The sequence below is a fragment of the Carcharodon carcharias genome, chromosome 3 (genome assembly GCF_017639515.1).
Source record: "Carcharodon carcharias isolate sCarCar2 chromosome 3, sCarCar2.pri, whole genome shotgun sequence".
In the NCBI taxonomy this organism is placed as follows: Eukaryota; Metazoa; Chordata; class Chondrichthyes; order Lamniformes; family Lamnidae; genus Carcharodon; species Carcharodon carcharias.
This window is the reverse complement of record NC_054469.1, coordinates 159780694-159797632: the sequence shown is the minus strand read 5'-3', so window position 1 is coordinate 159797632 and position 16939 is coordinate 159780694. Positions and strand designations below refer to the sequence as shown.

At 45.1% G+C, this 16939-nt stretch overlaps 1 protein-coding gene across 1 annotated transcript in view; it reads left to right on the top strand.

Annotated features, from left to right (window-relative positions):
- Nucleotides 1–16939, top strand: part of LOC121276246 (adenylate cyclase type 2-like) — a 504535-nt gene that overhangs the window by 419121 nt on the left and 68475 nt on the right. The window contains exon 17 of the mRNA XM_041184445.1: nucleotides 14237–14353. Coding sequence (XP_041040379.1) covers nucleotides 14237–14353 — 117 coding nt within the window. The remainder of the gene's footprint in view (nucleotides 1–14236; nucleotides 14354–16939) is intronic.

Here is a 16939-nt window from a genome sequence, read left to right as displayed (position 1 = left end):
TGATTCTCAACTAGACATCCCCATTTTCTACTGTTAAAACGTTAATTCCTAAAAGCCAGCATCACTCCCTTACGATGGAAAACTGCTGTCAACTCCTTCCAACAACATAGTACACAATGCTTCCACTGACTGCAGCAGCACAAAGATAGTCAAAAGCACCTCACCTGAAAGTTGAATGGTGAGACTTTTGAGTAAGAACAAAATAAATGGAGCAGTAGACCATATGGCGCCTCATGCCTACTCCGTCGTTCGTTAGGAATATGGCTGATCTTCTGCTTCAACTCCCCTGTCCCACAATTCCCCATATCCTTTGATTCCCCAAGAGACAAAAAAAATCTGTCTAGCTAAGCATTAAACATGCTCAGTGATGGAGCATCTGCAAACTTCTTGAGTAGATAATTCCAAAGGTTCACAACACCCTCTGAATAAAGAAATTTCTTTTCATCTCGATCCTAAATGATTGATGTATTAAACTCTTTTTCAATTGCCCTGCCACCTTCAATGTTTTGTCACATATAACCCCGGGGCCTTCTGGTCCAGCACCAGCTTATCTTTATTTTATGTTGCCTTTTCTCATTCTTTCTACGAAAATGAATCACTTCATACTTTTCTGCATTAAATTTCATCTGCCCCATGTCCACACATTCCACCAGCCTGTCTATATCCTCTTGAAGTCTGTTACTATATTCCTCACAATTGGCAAAAGTTCCTTAACCAGAATTTTATGCTCCCTCACTGGCGGGTTTTAGGCAGGGGTGGAGCGTGATACTGAAGTGACGAGATTCTCTCTGGGTTCCCGCCCACCCCAACTACACAGTGATTTTACACTGGGACAGACAGGCCTTGGATGGGAAGCCCACCCTTAACCCATTTGAGGCTCTTAAGTGGTCAATTATTGGTCACTTAAGGGCTCTTTCCCACCCAGTCTCAATTTTTAAACTGGCTGGAGGATTGAACGTCCATGGGGGAAGCTCAAAAAAAGAATAGTTAGTTCCCGAGCGGGAAGGTGGGGGGATGCGGCGCATCCATCAGAAGCCCCCTTCTGACTGGGGGCACCTCCCACTTAAGGTCCGGTAGCCTCCAGGCCTCCCTCCGCCCCCCACCAGGCCTTTCCCCTGAGATGCCGATCGCCCCATTCGCACCACTCCAGGCCTTCCCTACCTTCCCCAACCTGAGACCCCTTGAACTTAGTAGGTCCTCCAGTGCTCGGACTTGGGCTCCGAAGTCTTCCTGCATTTCTTATTCAGTCCACTGCAGCACTGTCGCTGCAGGGACTGGAGACCTGGCGGCCAATCAGATTGACCGGCAGGTCGCTAAGGCAGGGCTTCCTCCTGAGTGAGGGGCAGAAGTCCTACTGGCAGCCACTTTATTCGAGCATGAGATGTCTGCGGGACACTCAGTCAGAGAGTATGTGTTCCCCACTGACTCTTTGGATGGCGGGAAGCGAGACCCTGCCATCCAAAAAATTCAGGCCCAAGTTCTGTGTCATTTGCAGATTTTATAATTGTGTTCTGCACACCCCAAGTCCAGGTCGTTAATATAGATCAAAGCAAAGCAGTGGTCCTAAAAACCCACCCTGGAAGAACTCAACCATATAACTTCCTCTAGTGCAAATAACAACCTTGTTCTATGTTTCAATTGGATCACGTCTCAATCTTCTAACTCCAGAGAGTATATTTACTCAGCCTGTCATTGTAGGACAACACTCTGTTTGCAGGAACCAGGGAGCCTTTGCTGTACCAGCTCCAGTGCAACATATCCCTCCTTAGATCCTTTCTTGTCACCGCTGAATCCCCCACTATCAGCATCCTGGGTTATCATTAACCAGAAACTGAACTGGACCAGCCATATAAATACTGTGGCTACAAGAGCAGGTCAGAGGCTGGAAATTCTGCAGCAAGTAAATCACCTCCTGACTCCCTAAAGCCTGTCTACAATCTACAAGGCATAGGTGAGGAGTGTGATGGAATACTCACCACTTGCCTGGATGAGTGCAGCTCCAACAACACTAAAGAAGCTTGATAGCATCCAGAACAAAGCAGCCCATTTGATTGACACTTCATCCACCACCTTAAACATTCATTCCCTCCAGCATCGACGCACAGCTGCAGCAGTGTGTACAATCTTCTACAAGATGTACTGCAGCAACTCACCAAGGCTCCTCAACAGCACCTTCCAGACCTGCAGCCTTTACCACTTAGAAGGACAAGATGCATGAGAACCCCACCACCTACAAGTTCCAAGCCACTCACCATCCTGACTTGGAACTCTATCGCCTATCCTTCATTGTCACTGGGTCAAAACCCTGGAACTCCCTCACTAATAGCATTATGGGTGGCCCTACCCACATGAACTGCAGCGGTTCAAGAAGGCAGCTCACCACCACCTTCTCAAGGACAAGTAGCGAAGGGCAATAAATGCTGGCCTAGCCAGCAACACCCACATTCCATGAAAGAATAAAAAGAAGATATTGCACAGCACTCCAGGTGTGGTGTTACCAAAGCCTTATGCAATTGTTAGTACTTCCTTATTCTTGTACTCCAATCCCTTTGTAACCTTCCTAATGGATTAATGCATCTGCATCTTAACTTTCTGTAAGACAAAAGCAAAATACAGCAAATGCTGAAAATCTGAAAGAAAAATAGAAACTACTGGAAATACTGGGAAAAGTTGGAAACTTAATCGGTCTTAAGCAAGTAAAAAGGGAACGGGTGGAAAAAGAACAAAATGCAAAATCTGTGTTAGGGTGAAAGATAGAAGTGATTAAATAACAAAAAATATGGTGGTACAAACACAATGGGAGTAAAAATGGAACATGCTTAAGTCAAATGATGTGTCTAGAGGAGGCGTAAATGGTAGAATGATAAAAGAGAAAAACAAGAGTGATATCAAAACCTGCAAAGAAAAGGGCAACAAAATAGGGGCAGAGATTATGCTCGAATTGTTAAACTCAGTGTCGATTCCTGAAGGCTGCAAAGAGCTTAACCGACAGGTGAGATGCTGTTCCTCGATCTTACTTTGAGCTTCATTAGGAAACTGCAGACGGCCAAAGGCAGAGAGACCTGATGAAAGATCATCAACCTGAAACAGATGCTGCCTGACCTGAGTATTTCCAACATTTTTTGCTTTTATTGTAATTATTTCTACATTCCTTGTACAAGTACACCCAAGTCCCTCTGAACATCAACATTTAGAAGTTTCATGTCTTTAAAAAAGTATTCTGCAAATATTCTGCTTTTCCATTCTTACAACAAAAATGAATAACCTCACACTTCCCCACATTATACTTCACCTACCACTTTGTTGCACACTCGTTTAAACTGTCTAGATCTCTGCAGTCTTTTTGCATCCTCCTCACAGCTTTGCACTGTCAGCAAACTTGGGTATGTTACACTCAGTCTCATTGTCTAAGTTGTTAATATAGATCGTAAATACCTGATGCTTCAGAAACTGGTCCTGGCAACGCTCCACTAGTTACAGTCTACCAACTTGAAAAAAGAGCTGGTGGAGGGCATCCTTCACGCGTGTGCTAAAGTGCTGGCATTAACAGGATCTGTGAGGTCCAAAATGGCAGGTAAGGTGCCAAATCAGCATTTGGCTGTCTTCATGACCTGCCCACTCTGTGTGCTTCTGGTGCACACATAGGGATGGCCCTGCTACTGCTCTCAAAACATGGCAATCGGCATGAAATGTGCCTGAAATTGTCAGGAGTGGAACATCACCCACCATTTTAAAAATTGTCTGTCTTCCATAGGTTTGCAATCAGAGCCACGACTGGGCCAGATTTTGTGACTAATGATTCCCAAGCTCCCGCACCGAAACATGCTCCACTTTGCCCCACCTCATTCTCCAAACTAGATCCAGCATTGCTCCCTTCCTTGTTAGGCTGTAACCATACTGATTGAGAAAGTTCTATTGTAAACATTTCAGGAATTCCTCCCTCTTTTCCCCTTAACACTATTATTTTCCTAGTCTAAGATAAGATGATTGAAGACCCATGATCACTACTCTGTAACTCTACAAAATTATTATGGAAGTATGCTAGAAAGCTATAATTGCCTGTGCACATAGTACTCCACCAGCAGAAGAAAAGCTTGCAATCTGAAAATGCTGTCTTGTCCTTGCTTACAGCAAAGTCTCTTAATATGCCACTATTTTGGTAAAAGAAAACTTTGATTAGCACCAAATTGAAAGCACAGGGAATGCTGACATTTTCAAAGCAGTTTCCAATAAGTTTTTGTTGCACTGAGCTGAGCAATTAGTGCCTCAGAAGCTTCTTTGAAGATGAGAACATTATGGTTAAAAATTTTAACAAAAGTACATTTATTTATGGTGTCATAAAAAGTACATGATGAGGCAAACTGAATAAGATTCTACTCCCTCATTTTAAAAGAGGATAGGAAAATAAATCATTTTTCTATTTGGTTTTAATGAATTAAATCCCTTCAGATCTGTTGAGCTTCTCTTCATCAAAATGAAACATCCAACTGAATTTCTGAGAAAATATTAGGCTGATTTAAATATCTAATCCTGGAGGGGCCTCTAACAGGTACAGCACACACCAATGTCAGAGTGCAGAATCCAGCTAAGCTTCTAAATTCATTATTATTAACACAATTATCATAATTTAGGCAAGCTGTAGGCATGAGTTATGCTTGGGATTGACAGCACATCCATGAGGGATTGGGAAATTTCTTGCTGTTGCAAGTCTTAAAAGCCTTGGAAATACTACTTGCACAATTGCAGCTGAGAAAGGGGCATTTTCTTCCCTACAGAGGCATCACACATGATTGGGCATGATTCTTGGCAAGAGGTAGCCATCCATGTGAATGCCAGGAGCATTGTTCCAAATAATTGGCTACAGTGTTACCAGAAGCTCAATGATTTCACTGGGCATGGAAAGTAGAAAATTAAATTCACAACTCTCTTTGTTTCAAGCGTAGGACACATACCTTCACCTCCACACAGACTGACAATATCTGGGAAAATTCACATGTTGACCCAATATGCAACAACCATGATAACTTGTACTATATAATGTTTTTGACTTAATAAAGCTTCGCAAAATGCTTTACAGGAACATTATGAAACAATTTGACACTGAGCCACATAAGGAGATATTAGGACAAGCACCAAAAGCTTGGTGAAAAAGGTATATTTTAAGGAGCATCTTAAAAGGGAAGAATAAGTTAGAGAAATTCTAAAGCTTAGGGTCAAGGCTCCTGAAGGCATGGTCATGATCATAGTATGGGATGCACAGGAGGCCGGGATTGGAGAGTAGTGGGGCTGGAGGATTTTACAGAGACAGGGAGAGATGAGACCATGGAGGGATTTGAAAACTAGGAAGTTAACTAGAAAGTTAAAACTGAATCATTGCTGGGCCAGAGACTAATGTAGGTCAGCAGTTAATAGGATGATGGGACATGGTACGAGTTAGGATATAGGCAACAGAGTTTAGGATGATCTCAGGTTTATAAAGGCTGGAAGATGAGAGGCCAGCCAAGAATGCAATGGATCAGTCAAGCCTAGAACAAAGTACATTTCTATGCACCAGTTACTGGCACCTTTCTTCATAATCTTATGGCAGAATTTACCGAGCCTACTGACGGCAGGTGTGATAGGTGGCGTACACAGAAAATATGGTGCAACCTGCTTCACGACGGCATGAAGGAAGATCACAATCATCCGGTCAGCCTGCCGATAGTGAGCTACGTTTCCTGGCATTGGTCGGCGGGGAGCTAATTGTGATACATCAGCATATCATTAAAATGCCATCCTGCCAGGCTCTTGGAACCCTGCCGTATCATCCGTCCACATTGGCGGGAAAGCACGCTAACGTGTTTCACAACAGAATGCAGGTGACGTGCACTTGACAGCCTTCACTTTGGGGGAACCGAGGTGAGTGAGCAAGAGCATTCTCCCACAGCTCACCCATTGTTTACAGGCCTCAGGGGCACCGGGGCAGGGGTACCTGATGCCGGGCCCCACAGGTGACTGCTGAGGGGGAGTGGGGTGTCCTGCAGCAAGTGCTGGCCAGCCTTGGAGGTGACCAATGTCGGTGGGGGGTGGGAGGTTCAAGTGCTGACCCGGCACTGCATCCTGCCTACAGGCAATCAAGGTGGGGGTCAGGGGAAGCAGGGGAAATGGCCTCTCATTAGGGACACCTTGTATAAACTGACCATGCCTCTGCAACTGAGACAGATCAGGTGCAGCCACAGTGATATGATTAAGGTCAGACTCCTACCTGCTTGCCCATGCAAGCTACGCGGAGGCACCAAAGGGCCACAAAACACTCCATACCTTACCCCCCACCTCCCCCGCCTCCAACCCACGGCACAAACTTCGAGTCTGCCACCACTTTATTGGACCACAGAGCAGTTGGACTGCACATGTTCTACAATCTCCTTACCAACACTGGCCATGTAGCAGTCACTGCTGGAGGCGCTCACAGCCCCAAGCAATCTCAGCATCCTGGTTTGGACTAGTGTCCCCCATGTTGCAGGCTGACAGGGCAACCATGCAGCACACTCATCTCTGGCCTTCCGGGGCGGTCACACAGGGCCAGAAAAGGTGCTAAGTACAGCCATGATAACCACATCTCTCTCTCTCTCATGCTGCAGGAGGACCACATCAGGATCATGGATCCTGGTGACCTCGCTGTATGCCTGATGGCCTATAGAGAATGTAGAAGATGGAGGAGAGAGTGACTGGGGCTCCTGGCTGTGCAAAGGCAGGAGCAAGAACCTCATGAAGAAGGGGCAGCAGGGGCTCCCACACACACTAACCAGGAGTGACAGCGAGCCGTGGCTGGTTGGCGCCTAGCAACATCCAGGGTCGAAAGACACCACCTGCCATTCCTGCAGATGACTGGGAGCAAGTGTCGCTGATGATTTCGCATGTCTAGGGACCTGGTGACTCACATCTGCCATTTACTGCAGGACTTGGTGCAAGGGGACAGAGGGGGCATCCACTGCCAGTGACTGTGAAAGTGACTGCGGCGCTAAATTTCTGTGCCAGTGGCTCCTTTCTGGGCTCCACAGGTGACCTCTGTGGGATTTCACAGTCCACCACCCACAAATGCATCCATGAGATCACAGATGCCATCTTCTCCATGGCACACAGCTTTGTGCATTTCGCCCGGGAGCGGGACAGCCAGGATGCAAGTGCTATTGGATTTGCCCTGATCTTGGGGTTTCCACAGGTACAGGGTGTGATTGACTGCACTCATGTGGCGCTCAGGTCTCCATCGCTACACTCAGTGGACTTCATCAACTGCAAGGGCTTCCACTCACTGAACGTGCAGCTGGGTATGCGACCACCAGAAACACAACCTGCAGCTGTGCGCATGGTTTCCACAGAGTGCGCACGACGCCTACATCCTGAGTCGCTCACAGATCTCTGCAGTCATCTAGGGTCCATAGAGGCAGCAGGATTGGCTCCTTGGGTTCAAGGGCTACCCGCAGAGGCTGTGGCTGATATCACCAGTGCGGCGGCCTCAGACTGCAGCAGTGACGCTATAATGAGGCTCATGCAGCAGCTCGCAACTTGATGGAGCAGACCATCGGGATGCTGAAGATGCGGTTCTGGTGCCTGGACCGGTCTGGTGGAGCCCTGCAATACAGTCCACAGAGGGGGTCACGCATCGTCATCGTCTGCTGCATCCTTTATAACCCAGTCCAATGGGGAGATGAGCTGGCTGAGGAGGAGATGGAGGAGCTAGAGGTCTCCTCAGATGAGGTTGACACTGACAGGGATGAAGGTGAGGGAGTCCTTGGTGTTAATGATGAGTGGATGAGGCTCCTGCATTGGCTAGAAGAGGCGGGCATGCTTGGGAGGCCCTCATAGCTGCCAGATTTATTGGGGCTGATGGCGACATGCAGTGAGGTGTCTCCATAGATCCTCACATCACAGTTGTGAATGTTTGACTCCAGTTTGGTTTATGGCAGCCCCAATATCCTCTATGAGAATGCTCCTGTCATGGAGATGCAGTGGAAGCCCTAATAGTTGCTCGATCACAGGAGGATGGTGACAACATGCAGTGAGGTCAATCCATAGATCTTCAGATATTCTCCGAGAATGTCTAACTCCTGTCTGGCCGAGGGCAGCTCGCTTGCGCACCATGATCAAGGCCTTCCCAGAGATGCAGCCATGAAACTTTAGATACATTTGATGCTGTGTCCACGTTGAGCACCTCAACCCTTCAGATGGTGCACAGCATTACTGGTCTGCTGTGATGGCGGCCAGCCCCACCTTAAATGTGTTGAGTGCACACAGAGAGAATGAGAGAACTCTATGATGCCTGCACACTACATTCAGGTAGCAATGAACAGCACTGCCGAGGTGCAGGCATCAGTAATGTTTCCAAGGAGTGTGAGGCTGGACCATCACTGTGTACTGAATTGTTACACAGATAACAGGAAATAGACCCTGGACTGGGACACCTGCCTTTTATCTTGTGCAGAAAGGTTTCACATCTGAGCGACAAGAACACTGCTCATCAGAACAAGGAGCCATAGGCAGGAAGACACTCTTAGGAGTTTATTGACAATAGTGAACATTATGTACAAGTGATCAACACTCATGCCCAGGCTGCACAACCAGTTTTACCTAACTTTCCTAACCCTGCTGCTATGTCTTGGTGTTTTTGGAGCATCCATAGCAGAGGTAGAGGCAGCCTGCTGATTATGACACCCTGTCTGCGATGACTTGGTGGACATCCCCTGGCCTGCTTCCGGGGTCCTGCTGTGTGGCAGTGGCACCCCTCCTCGGCCTGTGAAGCTGGAGCTGCAGAGGTTACAGGAAGAGGGGATTCGGATGGGCCAGTCAGTCGCAGAGTCACCTGGGTGGATGGCCCCGGAGAGTGTACCTGCTGATCCTTCTCCCTATGGGTGCCCAAGGGCTGACTTCATGAGCGGAACGGGTAGCTGGAGTGAAATCAATCTGCCCAGCACCCCTCTCATGTACACATGGTTGGAGGCCAACTATGGCATCAGCGATGGAGTTAAGCCTGCGCAGCAGTGCAGAAGTGACATCCTGGACCAAGGTCTCCATGTAGGCCACCATCCTGCCAGTGTTGACCATGGTGGGTTGCAACGCCGGCATTCTCACCTCAGACTGAAGGTGGATGAACCCCTTTATTGTGCCTTGCAATCTGAGAACTGCAGTGGACATCCCTTCCTGATATTCCCTAGTTTGCCTCTGCAGCTCCAACAACTGTGACATGACTGATTCCAGAGACTTGTCATCTGACTCGGACTCATCAACGTTCTGGCCTTCAGCCCTCCAAGTGCCGGGGACATGAGAAGTCCCTGTCTCTGCCTGCTGTGGATCAAAAGTGCGATATGCTCACCAGATTGTGATGCAAAGGCCACTCTAAAGCTAGGTCCCACCGAGGAGTGTGTCTCTGTGCTGGTGGAGGGTGTGGGTGTGCGTTGTGATGAGACTTCAGTGAGGGTGCCTTCAGATTCCTCTTCAGAGGTTTCTTCGGGGCTTGATTGGAGGCCCTGGGTCATGGACTCTGTTGGCTGTTTGGCAGATGTGCCTGCGAAAACAAGGGGAGATAATTAGTGCATGGCACTGGCCTGTGAAAGAGGACACATCGCTCACGGCATGGTTGTCTGATGGATGTTGCACTGCTGGATCCTCACTTTATAGAGCAACGCCAACCTCACCATCAGCACAGGACCAGTCCTGGTCATCGCCAGCCAGCTGGGTGGCTCTGTTTTCGAATTCTGTCAGAACTTTGATCTCCGGCATCCCTCCACCTGTCTGCAACTTTTCCCTCCTGTTATGAGCCAGTTTGTCTTGCATGGATGGAGATGGGGAGAATGTATCAGGACGCGCCTGCCAGGCCAGAAGATAAATATGCCTGGTCTGTGTGGGTGGTGAGTGGTCCCATGGACAGGATGAGGACAATGAAGGTATGTGTGAAAGAGTGAATGGTGATGTCCCTTGCGCTGGCAGTGAGTGAGGGCCCTGTGGATGTGTGATGGGTTTATGAGTGTGTGAGTTGGGAGTGATGTAAAAAGTGACTTACCCTGGCGAAACGGTGGAGGTCATTCATCCTTTTGCAGCACTGGGTGGCTGTCCTCTTCTGGAGGGCATTTGCGCTGACCACTGCTGCCTCCGCCTCCCAACCCAGGTTGGTGACTTTACTGCCCACCCTACAGCCAGAGCGGGGTCAGAGCACATCCCGGCGGGCCCCCACGGCATCCGACAGTCACTCGAAGGACCCATCATTGAGGCTGGGGGGCTGTGGTCTTTTTTCCTTTGCTGATCATGTCTCCTGGGCAGCGGTGGTGAGCTGGTGGCGATAAGCGGTGTGCAGGTGGCTGCCTTTTAAAGATGGTGGCCGGTGTGATGCAGCAGTGGGGTGATGGCAGGAGGGCGAATGAGAGCCCACTCACCATGGAAATGGTGTGTTTTGTGGGGATGAATAAATAATGAGGCGGACTCGGGACGATACGGCATGAAAGCCCGCCATTTTCGTCGGTGGGTAGGACTCCATTTTACCCTCCCGCTACCGCATTTAGTGCAGTTCTGAGAAAATTCCATCCTTACATACTGTTTTCCCTGATATCTCTTTCCATTACAGTAAGAGCATGATGATTTTGTTATCATATATACTATAGTAGGCAACATATCATGTGGTACTCTAATGATCGAATCCCCTACAACTACCATATTATGCTTCCCTTTCTCCTTGTATCCCCCATTGGACACTGTCCTGCTCTATGGTCCACATTCTGCAGTCCTTCCAACAATCTTTATCTTTTTCCTCACAGGTAGCAAGTACATTGCACCTGTTGAATAGGATCAAGCTTCTGTGAATTATCATTCCCTAACTTAGCTGGGTTCCTTTACTCTGCACACTATCGGTCACACCAACCCTGTTGTGAGCCTGCACCTCTCCACAAGGTGTGGCCAAAGTCTGCAGAAATCAGTTCAGATTCTTCTGTCCCTCCCTTATGTGCTGGGCTCAAAAGAGAATAGGACTGTTATTTGAAAAGAAAGAATCTGCAGGATTATGGGGAGAAGGAAGGAGAATGGAAATAGGTGGGTGGCTCATTCAGAGAGCTAGTGCAGGCACAAAGGGCCAAATGACCTTCTCCTGGGCCATAACAATTCTGTAATTCTGTGATATCCAACTCACACTCCAACTCAATAATTCTGAGCTAGAGTGATTCAATATGGAGAAACCTACCCCAGATGCATTCCCTCAGGATAAACTGTTCACAAATTCCCATGTACTGTAGTCCAGACACACAACCTGCCCTGTCATATTTCAATTCAGATTATTTATATTTACATTTTAGTTTGTTGTAAGTTTTCTTTTGTACACATTAGCTTGTGCTAAGCACTAGAACACCAGACAAAAAAGTTTTAAACACTTACTGCCTCAAGCTTACACAAACTTATAAGTGCTGGGAGAAAAAGGCAGTACCTGCTTTCCCTCTGCACCAAGTTCCCAACTTTTACATTCTGTTTAGGCTGCACTCAAATTACAACCACTCTATGTGAGCTAATAGAATATCATGCAGGGCATAACTGTCCATTTCCAGTATTTCTTGTTTTATGTTTAGTTGTCCTGGAAATGCATTCAAATATCCGGTTTGCTTGATCAGTAGCCTCACAGCATTAATCATGCACCTTTAACAACTCATGCACTAAAGCACACAGCATCTTCACTAGTCAAACAGCCTTGAGCATGTAGCTCTGCATCATGTTTGCTTAGATTTGCCCCAACATAAGTCCTTTGCACTTCATTTACCTTTATTAAAAGATACTTGACAGATATTGGCACATTCCCACATCACATCTAAGCCTGCCTGCAATTTATTTTCCTCGTCTAAGGGCCCGGATTTTTATCTGGGCTTGAGAAAACCCAACCTGCACACATGTGGCTTTGTCCAAAGTGTTCGTGTTTTCACACAAGGGACGGGTTTGCAGTTCATTTTGTAAGCTGCGCATGAGGAGAGTGGATGCAGGGGCAGGCTGGTTAGGTCAGCCTCAGTTCTCTAGCACAGCAGCCTAGTTACCAACATTTTTTAATCTTCACCCTTCACCCCCTACCCACCCTATGCCACCCCAAGCCTCCTCAGATCTCTCATGCCATCCCATGCCCCTTTATCCCATCAACCCCCATGCCATCCCATGTCCCCTCAGATTCCCCCATGCCACCTTCATGCCATCCATTTATCCTTCATAGCCACTCAGCCATTATGCACTATGCACAGTCCTCAGGAGCCATGCAATAGCAATGGGAATTATTTTAAAATCATTTGAATAAAAAGCTTCTAACAATCTAATAAAATCCTGAAATCACACTATCGATGATACTTGGAAAAAAATACTACTCCGGTGAAAAAAATGTAATCCTTTAAGTACCTATTAGATTTGTAAACAAACAGATAACCACCTCAGAGGCATATTCTGTTATTATAACCTCGTAAATGTTTCAATGGTTCTTGGGTCAATAGACCACTTGCTGAGCTGAAGCCATTATGAGCTTTTGAAATGCACCAAACATTCATAATAGCCACAGCCATCAGAATAAAAGCTTCCAGCTACAGTGTCTGAAACGGACAGAATGAAATGGTGTCTCATTTCCATTTGAAAGCTGTCAATTAATGGAGGGGAGCAGAGGCAGAGATTATTTTCAACTTTGAAAAGCAAGAGTTTTTTTTTAACAGGGAGAGCTATTAGTCGATTTAAATCACAGAACAAAACATGATAGAAGGGACTAAAAGGACATTTTCTTTACATTTTTAATGCATTTTGGCACTTTCTCCAATAGAAAAAGTGCTGTAATGCATGACCACATTTACACAATTGTTGTCAATGTAAGGGTCAATTTAGCTTTTCAGGATAGATGCCTATGATGAATCACTGGATTAAAAACACATGTACAAATGCTTTACAATATAGCATCTAATAGTAACATATGAATGTTTTACACTTACCTTTCAGAAAGTTCCCGACTCCTCAGCAGGCTTCCTCACTCCCCCCATGAACTCTGCAAGGAAGTGCATTTTTATAGGGCTTCCAGAATCCACACCAACACACAAAAATAATGTGCAGGAGGAAATATAATTTTCCTGTAGATTTCAAATGGGGACCCCAACCTTGGAAGAGGTGCATGTACACTTTGCACTCAAGGCCTTCCCATCTCACCAAAGGCCCCATGAAAATGGTGTAGGGTCAGAAAGGCGGGGAAAATTATTTTTCCAGCGAAAAAAACTAAGTTCAGTATTTCACAACCCAATTTACACCTCCATTGGGCGACGAATATCCGACCCAAGGTCTTTACGTCTATATGTCATCCATGATCTCTTGGACAGTTCCCTTCATCCATATCATTGATAATGATAGTGAAGAATGACAGCCCTAATATGATTCCATCTGGATTCCACTAATGACTGACCCCCATAACAGAATTGTCACTACTCATAACTGCTTTCTGACTATAAGAATGCAACCTGTTTCTTATCTGATCCAATATCTACCCATCAATCACAGGACATAACCGTATTTAGTAGCCTTTTACACTGCATATTGTCAAAGATCTTCTAAATATCAAGTTGCACTTTGTCGTTCGGCTTTTAAATCCAACAACTTAGTAACTGCCTCAAAAACTTCAACGAATTTGGTGGAACATAAGGATGAATTCATTCAAGTTTTAACTTTATTTAGCATATAATTACTTTGTTCTTATAAGTGAACAAATGGCTAACCTAAGGATTATTCCATTTGAAGAAGCCACTTTGTACATTCAAATCTCACAAAACACCATTAATAACAACATGAGTCTCAAACAGTCAAATGATCAACAAGCAAAGTTATATAGTTTGTACATGTTCTGATGATACATTATGGAGCATCACCGCATCATTCCCCAGGCTGGATTGAACTGCAACCTGATAGATGTGCCATAGAATAAGATGGGGGAAATTCAGGTAAATAGGGAAAAAAATACAGCTTTATGATGTAAATATGCACAGATATAATACCAATTAAAAACATTGACAAAAGGTTTATTCACTGTATATATTCACTGAATTTTTAGTTGAGGGATAATTGATCAAAAAATATTCAACTGTTTCCCTTGCTTCCACAATGTAATAGAGGTATAGAGAGAGATGTTTTACATCAATAGCCTTAAGAGATGTTAATGTTGAAAATGAAAACTTCTGTTTTTATCTACTGTTGCTGATGTCTTTGTCATGTTTTTCTTCAGTTTTTCTTGAAGAACTCAGTGGTACCTTCTGCCTCCGTTAACAGCACGAATACAAGTTTGCAATTTATAAATGGAAAGGCTCTGTGGTTTGTGCATAATGATTATTTCTTCCTGCCGGTAAGTACAAGTATTGCTGACAGCTGTCTTCCTTATGAATTACCTTATATATGAATGCCAAGTATTTAGCTAAAAGCATTAATCCATTGAAGCCATTTGTGAGGTAGAGCTGGGTGTCATCATTGAGCATATCATTGTGATTGGAAACTATGCTGTGTTTTCAGATGATATTGCATACGTACAGCATGTAGATGAGAAATAGGAGGAGGCCTAGAGAGGCACCAGAGGTCATGTGTCCAAGCGAGAAGAGAAGCCATTGCAGATGATTCCTTGGCTACAATTAGATAGATAAGGATGGAAACAGGTGACCGCAGTCCCACCCAGCTGGACAATGATGGAGAGGCATTTGGCAGAGGATAGCATGGTCAACCATGTCAAAGACTACAGACAGGTTAAGAAGGATGAGGAGGGATAGTTTACCTTTGTCAGACTCGCATAGAATGTCTTTGGTAAAAGCTGCTTCAGTACTGTGGCAAGTGTGGAAACCTGATGAGAGGAACTTAATGGTGTTCCAGGAAAGATGGATTCTTATTATTTCAGTCAACAAACATTCAAGGGCTTTGGGGAGGAAAGGGAGGTTAGAGATGGAGTAATAGTTGAAAAGTCAAAGGAGGTCAAGGTTCTCTTTTATAAGTAGAGGAGCGAAGGCAGCAGATTTGAAGGAGAGAGAGACTTGAGGAGAAAGAGCTATCAACAATATTAACTAACATTGGAACCAAGAAGGAAAGTTGGGTGGTCAACAGTTTAATGCGAATAAGTTCAAGGGATCAGGAGATGGGTCTCATGGATGAGATGAGCTTGAAGAGGGAATGAGGGTAGATAGAAACTAAACATGTGAGTTCAGAGGTAGGACAGTGGGGAATCTTAAAGAAATTTTGTTCCAGTGGGCTAGGGGAAAGACGGAAGCAACAGAGGCAGCTCATTAGATCCTCTCGGTCTTAGTGACAAAGACGTCCATGAGCCACTTGCACTTGTTGTTGGAGGAGAGGGTAGATGAGACAGGGGAGAAAGGTTTAAAAAATAGTTTATAACAGAGAAAAGAAACCGGGTTGTATCTTTGCATTCCAGGAATGATCCTGGGACAGTGAGCAGCATGGCTAGGGAGAGAAATCATGGGGCCTAGTGCTTCTCCAGTTTCCAGGCCCCTTATTTCCACACCCCCGTGCCCACCACCACCCCCCCCAATGCCCACATTCCCATCGCCCTTTTAACCCTCCCCTTCAATCATGCATGATATTTTTTCCCCTTTCCAGATTCATCAATCAGTTCACCAAACAATCATAGAAAAGTCCTAGTAAAATGATAATGCCATATATATATATGTATATAGAGAGAGAGAGAGAGAGAGAGCATGGGTCACAATATTGAGCAGCAATAATATAATGAATGTAGCGTTGTGTGCACCCTATAGGTGATCCCACCATGACTATTAAACAAACCAGAGAGTACAAATATTATCTTAACAGCATCATGCGATATTAGCAATTTGACAGGAAAATATCCCATCAGTTATTTATAACACCAAGCAGATGACAACACTGATTTTGGTGACTGCCTCAGCCCTCATTAACATGTTCTGCACATTGCACCATATGAACACGATGACAGTAAATTCATATTTGGGGAAAGATTAATACTTGCAACCCAGATAAACTGTACAAGATCTTTTCCATTCTGTAGAAGATGTAGAAGACCTTCTCCTGCCTGGGTGCATGATATTATTCAAAATAATTATTTCATACAAGGGCTTCTGTTTTATCAGTAATCTCACAGGGTAGAAAGATCAAATGACTCCTGAGCAACAAAGTGGAACGATTGAACAGCATAGGTCTTCACTGTCAGTCGGAAGATTTGGAGCCCTCAGGTGTCTCTGTGCAACACAACTTTTAAGAGGCTAGAAGACAAAGACTGAATGGTTCACAATTGTATCTGTGTTTCTTTGATCAGCAAGTCTGAAGACTCTGCTGATTGCTGCTTCTCACTATAATATATTTTCGGTATCTACAACGTGACACAACTTTATCATGATGTTTCAGTACCTCAAAAAACTTATAAAAGCCCCAAGATATAATGGGATAATAGGTAAGTAGACAAAATGACAAGATTGCAGTCAATGGAAAAGACTCTTGAGGATCATGTGCTGGATAAAACAGGTTACTGATTTACTATGAGCCCATTGCGCACTCCTGTTCTGTCAATTTAATTCCATAAAACCTGTTAACAGTAAACATCCATTAACAACAAAATAAACAGAACTCCAGTCATGATTCCAGCCTCTGTTTGCAAGATAATTATGGATGACAAAGACCATCTAGCCCAGCTCATCTCATCCATGCAAATGACATACGAATATACGTATCAGGAGCAGGAGTAAGCCATTCAGCCCCTCAAACCTGCTCTGCCATTTGATAACATTGTCTACATTATATTTTTTGAATTTTTGGAATTTTGAATTTTTGAATTTTTTGAGGAGGTAACCAGAAATGTTGATGAGGGTAATGCATTTGATGTGGTCTATATGGACTTTAGCAAGGCTTTTGATAAGGTCCCTCATGGCAGACTGGTCAAAAAAGTAAGAGCCCATGG